The 6,366-nt window shown below is 41.3% G+C and overlaps 1 protein-coding gene across 1 annotated transcript; it reads left to right on the top strand.

The window, feature by feature from the left end:
• Positions 1–1,026: 1,026 nt before the first annotated feature.
• LOC139475440 (uncharacterized) lies at positions 1,027–4,679 on the top strand. Its single transcript, XM_071258653.1, has 5 exons — positions 1,027–1,078; positions 2,369–2,698; positions 3,307–3,546; positions 4,227–4,305; positions 4,505–4,679. The coding sequence occupies exons 1-5, from the start codon at positions 1,027–1,029 to the stop codon at positions 4,677–4,679; spliced, it is 876 nt and encodes a 291-aa protein (XP_071114754.1).
• The last annotated feature ends 1,687 nt before the right edge of the window (positions 4,680–6,366 follow it).

Here is a 6,366-nt window from a genome sequence, read left to right as displayed (position 1 = left end):
CTGTCGGATTAACGTGTCTAAATAGCACTGATTTAATCGGTTCCCATCATTAGTGTCGGATTAATCCAATTGTCGGATTAACGAGTGTCAGATTAATGAGACTTGACTGCAAATGTAACATAACTTTAAAAAACCCGTTTGTATTGTATTTTATTATTAATATTTTAGGTTTTATGTTAAGAGACTTGAAATATAGAGTTGAATATATGTTGTACACACTTGGGTAAAAATAGATCGATATCAAGATGTTCCCAGTACCACAATCAACCACGCGTTTCTTTATTTTTCTTCAGGGCAACATTTGGTAGTGTACATCTACGAAAGAAAATACGAGGATCAATGACACACACCAAACTGATGTCATCTAAATACATATGGAATGACTTATCTCGACATCCCAATCAAAGGTTGAATATTCGACAGTAAAGCCTCGCTAGCCTGGACCAGGCTAGCCTGAAAATCCAGGCCCCTAAAAGAGCGACCTTTCACTTTACTCAGTATTCAATAACCTCGAAATTGCTAACCCGGGCGATTTACCTGGACCGATACAGTCCGGAATATCGAGGTTTCACAGTATATGATATTTTGTTAATTATCATGCAAATAGTTATTCCACGGCGGCGTGTAATAGTTCTGTTAAAATATGTGGGGTTATAGGGGTTTATGTGTAATTGTATAGTAAATTCATGCATTTCTAATTTTGTCTGTGGCAATTCATTTGTCGTGCCTGAGTTTCACACATTTCAGGATGTTGTTAGGTGTTCCGATTTTCTTTTAACGAAACCCTTAAATTCATATTATAAATAATTTGACGAACAAAGAGCTTTCCGCCGTGTGCATGCACCGCATCAAACATATATTATCTTGTAAAATGTGTGAGAAAAACCACCAGGACATTACCTCAAGCCAGCTATTCATATACATGTACAGGATATCGATTATCACTCAACCATCTACTTCTTGGTTGTATATGAATGACACCCCACGTAATTCACTACAGAGCAGTGCATCCAAAACTGGATTATCATGGACGTCTTGCTGACTCTCATTGTACTCACACTGCCGATAGTAATTTCAGGTAAGACGTTACCATATATTTTACCTAATAGGATGTGTAATTCATGGGTCCTCAGTCAAGCATTGCGCTTTAAATGGCGATGACTAAGATTTGTCGCTCGTTCTGAGGCAATCATCTGTTCTAACATTATCAAATGTAAGTATACTACCCGATGAACAGTCAGTGACTAAGTAATATAGATGCTTACACACACACGCAAACACACTCTCACACACACTCACAAACAGGGCGGCCGGGTGGCCTTTTGGTTACAGCGTTCGCTCGTCACGCTGAAGATCCGGGTTCGATTCCCGAAATGGGTACAATGTGTGAAGCCCATTTCTGGTGTCCCCCGCCGTGATATTGCTGGAATGTTGCTAAAAGCGGCGTAAAACCAAACCCACTACTCACTCACAGACATAAACATATACACACACTCAGTCACAAACGTAAACACGTACATACACACATGCACACATACCAACACACGTCATCTTTACTACATCACATGTCAAGTTAACAGCACATTCTTGGGCGAACCGGTTGTGTGTCAATGTAGTATATAAAGGCGATCCACTATTGTTACTGATCCTTGAATTCTTTCATACTATACACTGAAGACGGTCGACTGTGCCGGTGCCAAGTCACTCGCCACTTCTACATTACCAAAGAGTAGGTGAATGAGTATGATTTAGCGCCGCGTTTAGCAATATTCCATCAATATCACGTCGGGGAGACAGCAGAAATGGGCTTCACACATTGCACCCATGTGGGCGCTTTAACCACTTGGCTACCTCATTGCCCCTACATGTACGACCAAAGAGAATGTGTTTGTTTTGTCATTGTAGAATCTTGTTGAGATCAAAAGAATATGTGTTCACTATAGGGGATCGCTACATGGCTGAGATACTGAATCAATTTTACCTCACTCATTTCGATTACAGAAGTAACATAATAATCACATAAAATTCAAATTTTAAAACTCTAAAAGAAAAAACCGCTCTCTGTGCGATGATCTCAGGGCACCCCGTAATAGAAAGCTGACATCTGATTGGCTTAAGATTGTCTCTGATTGCCGCACCCTTCATTTTGATTGGACGGCCAGAGTTCGTTCAGGGTTCAATGTATTTACAATGTGAAGAGATTTATGAACATTTCGTGGTTTTGGTAGCATGCGATCGCGAAGAGGCATGTGACGGTTATCCTAACATGCGTATCGTGGTTTCTCTTTTGTGTGTATTTGATGTACTGTACCACCGTGTACCTGTAGGGTGTGGCCTCAATAAAAATAACGGTTCATTTATTCTTAAGGTCTACAGACCTGCTCCTCTGGAACTGAGACAAGTTCTAACCAAATCATACTGGATGTGTCTACAACACAGATCAACACTGGGGGAGGGATGTGTTCCTGTAGACTTACCGTGTCACAGACAACAAATGTGGATATGATCACCACTAATGGAAGGAAACAGTGTCATTCCAGCATGACTATACAGAAGTGGAACATTGGAACCACTTGTAATATTTTTCCAAAGTCTCACATCGTCACCACTGGTGAGGAGATATGGGTACTGGTGGTGGCTACATCTGGAGCCAGAAAACTGTCAGGACGGCGGCAGTTCAAGCTTATACCATCATCAGGTGAAAGATGTTGCCAGGCGTAAAAGAATCCAAAACAATGCACTGATAATGTTGCTTTGGCATCGTCACGACTGGCGACATGCATACTGGCGGTGGCTACTTCGCTGTCAGAACAACTGCAGTTTAAACTTAAGACGTCATCAGGTGTATTCATACTAAATGAATACATGTTAAAGGCTGTCACATAAAAAAAATGTCTTTCGCATCACCAAAAGCCTAAACTACTGCTTTTTTCCTGTAAAAGCGAGGTACCTGTGTCATAGTATCCTTTAATATATTTCTGTTGTAAATATAATACTTCCTTCTTCCAGGAAACAATTTCATAATAATGATTTCTCTTATTTTGTGGATTTTATCAAAATTCACAAATTACTCAATTCCTTTAACAGGATATTTCAAATTGCTGACGAAAAATGTGTGATGTAATATTAGTTCAATAATTTACACTCACTTTAGTAAATTCATTCAAGCGTTACGAATAGTTGTAGTTTAATTTGGCTATCGCAATTTGGCTATCGCAATTTGGCTATACGACAACCAGCTTGTCATCAATAACAAACCCATCTACCAGAGAGTAGCTTTGATAATTTGTTTTCGTTTGTCAACAGGTCAGCTAAACATTGAATGTTTTGAGCCAAATTCGAACAGCTCCTCAACTACAGTTTCTTCAATAAACTCGGTTTCAACAACTCCGTCACCAACAACTGTTGAAACAACCACTTCTCAAACAACAACTGCAATAACCACTGATACAGAGGAAGGATCAATTGCAAGGACAGGGACTATTAAAGCCAATTCAACTCAGATCCTCAAGACAGAAAGCCAATTGTGTAACAGTGACTTTCCAGGTAAACATCCCTTAAGATGCCCTTCCCGCATATATATGGTTGAAAGCATGTAAAATCTCAATCCATATTTGCACCAAGGTACCATTGGCACCCGGCACTGATTCTCTCCTACAGATACAACTGAGGTTGACAAAATATTTGTGTTTTATACACATTTGACAATATTCGTGTAGTACTTCATGCATAGCACGCCCTTGCATTAAAGACCTTTTGATATCATATGCCCTCATTTCCCTGAAATGATACATAGGGTACTCAAAATTAGTTTTATCAACCATCAACTCAGTGATAAAATATGTGCATGTATTGGTGATAAGTATAATATATTGTTCATTGAAACTTTATTTTAGGAATTTTGTCTTTGGTGTGTGAACCACGAAATAACAATAGTTCAGATACACTGCAGTTTGGAATTTCTGGTGTCCTCCGCCGTGATATTGCTTTAATGTTGTTAAAAGCGGTGTAAGACCATACTCACTCACTCACTAATTGTAATGGGAGAGATAAGCCTAACGTGGTGGTTGTCTTAGATTTGTTATACTGATAAACCATGGGTCATAATCGAAACAGATGTCTATACACTCCAGAGCAGTCAGTGGATCCGGGTACTGATACACGATCGCGAGGATGAAGGTGTGATAATCATGGTAATTGTTACAGCATCATGGGTTTTATTGCAGGTGGCATCTTTGCTGCTGGAGTTGCCACATGTGTCGGGCTGGTCGCCATTGCTGGTGGACTATACGTCCTCATATCAAGGTGCAGACATCAAAACCAACTGACTCTAAACGTCATCTTCAAACGTTATCTTGTCATTACAAATGTAGAATACTTAAAAGTACATGTAGCTAAACCTTGCTTATCAATAGCGAACTACTCACTTAGGATTTTACGTAACCATTGGTATTAGTGGAAAATGTGGCTTTAATTAAACATGATTAATTATGTTTTGTTGTAGACGAAGATGGTGGACATCCCGCCGTGAGAAGCCTGATGACATCCCGGTCTCTATTGTCCACCCCACCTACTCAGGATTCACATCCAGAACAGAAGAGCCCAGCAACGCATATGACATATTAGATCCCACAACCTCAGACAGGGGGACGGCCAATCAATATATCAACGTGTCTTAGGGATTTTTGCCTTGCGCCTCTGATTAAATCCACAATGTGGACCCTTTGTTACCACAAGTGAACATAAACATTATGCTTATGAAGACTCACGCGATGTGGGTATGAAAATCCGAGGCCGGTGTCTCCCTTCATGTTGTGTGGATATGGCCATCTGTACCTGTAGATCCAGGGCCGAGGTCTTACCCAATAATGTGTGCATATGGACATATGTACATGTAGATTCGAGGCCTAAGTCTTACTCAATGGTGTGTGCATATGGACATATGTACATGTAGATTCGAGGCCTAAGTCTTACTCAATGGTGTGTGGACATTGACATCTGTATATGTAGTTCCTAGGCCCGAGTCGTATTCAAAGTTGTGTGGGCATTGACATATGTATAGGTCGACAACGTCGTAGCTTATGAGGGTTCCTGGTTGGGGGATGTCGAGAATCTTCTTACAGAATTCTGACGAATCTGTCACAAAGGACTTGGCAGTTTTGCCAAGAGGTGCGAGGAGGCGGGCTAGGTGCTGGGCTGTATTGTAGTGGACGGTGTCTCTGGAGCAGACTAGGAGACGGGCTTTGACGGGTCTTTGTGAATTTTAATGGTTGCCCGGGCATAAGGTGGCTTGGGGTGACTGGTGATGAGTTTTTTGTGGAGGGTGGGGCCGATTTCATTGCTGTCCCGAAGTTGGTTGAGTAAGGTCTTGTGCTCTTTCTGTAGGATGTTGGTGGGGTCTTTCTTTAGCTGCTTATAGGTTGATTGATCGTTGAGGATGTTGTCGGTTAAGGTGTTGAAGTGGGTAGTGTCCATGATGACAGTTGCCTTGCCTTTGTCTGCAGGGGCGATGATTATGGTGTTGTCAGATTTTAGGTTGTTGAGACTTTTCCTTTCATAAAGAGTAAGGTTGGGTTTCTGGGGCTGATCTTTGTTTAGTATGTCAGCAATCCCAAGCCACCTTATGCCCGGGCAACCATTTAAATTCACAAAGACCCCGTCAAAGCCCGTCTCCTAGTCTGCTCCAGAGACACCGTCCACTACAATACAGCCCAGCACCTAGCCCGCTACTGTCTGTGCCAACTGTTCTGTTTGTGGCATATTACTGGTAAGCTGGTGTATTTCAAAGGTTTGGTTTGGTTTGTTTGTTGTTTGACGCTGCACTCAACAATATTCCAGCTATATGACGCCGGTCTGTAAATAATCGTGTCTTGACCAGACAATCCAGTGATTTATATCATGAGCATGGATCCAAGCAATTGGGATCGATGACATATATCAGCCAAGTCAGCGAGTCTGACCACCCGATCCCGTTAGTCGCCTTTTAGGACAAGAATAGTCACCTTTTATGGCAAGCATGGGTTGCTGAAGATCTATTCTACCCCGGACTACATTTTCTTCAGATGGACCTGTAACATAAGGGACAGCACGATATTTACTATTCATCTTCATTCATTTTACGAGCACCAAAATGTTTCTCGTTATAGAAGAAGTCGCATTCTGGACACATCAAGGTCTGACTCCCGGCTCTTAAAGGGGTGCCCAGTAGAATAGTTCCCCGCATTAGCTGAAAACGTATATGTTACATAAATTCGACCCCTATACAACAATCCTTTCGACAGTGTATGAATTTTATGATTCAAACACAATTCGACACTACCTGGCCGATAATGTTTAAATAAACCCGTATGACTTGGATCGTTTCTC

Source organism: Haliotis cracherodii, unplaced genomic scaffold (assembly GCF_022045235.1).
Source record: "Haliotis cracherodii isolate W230 unplaced genomic scaffold, xgHalCrac1.p SCAF_3, whole genome shotgun sequence".
Taxonomy (NCBI): domain Eukaryota; kingdom Metazoa; phylum Mollusca; class Gastropoda; order Lepetellida; family Haliotidae; genus Haliotis; species Haliotis cracherodii.
Note: the sequence above shows the minus strand (reverse complement) of the source record. Positions and strands in the feature narration are given on the sequence as shown.

Coding starts and splice junctions, on each gene's coding strand:
- LOC139475440 (XM_071258653.1), top strand. CDS start 1,027: ATGGACGTCTTGCTGACTCTCATTGTACTCACACTGCCGATAGTAATT. Junction 2,699..3,306: donor CAAGCTTATACCATCATCAG/GTGAAAGATGTT, acceptor GTTTGTCAACAG/GTCAGCTAAACATTGAATGT. Junction 4,306..4,504: donor CTATACGTCCTCATATCAAG/GTGCAGACATCA, acceptor GTTTTGTTGTAG/ACGAAGATGGTGGACATCCC.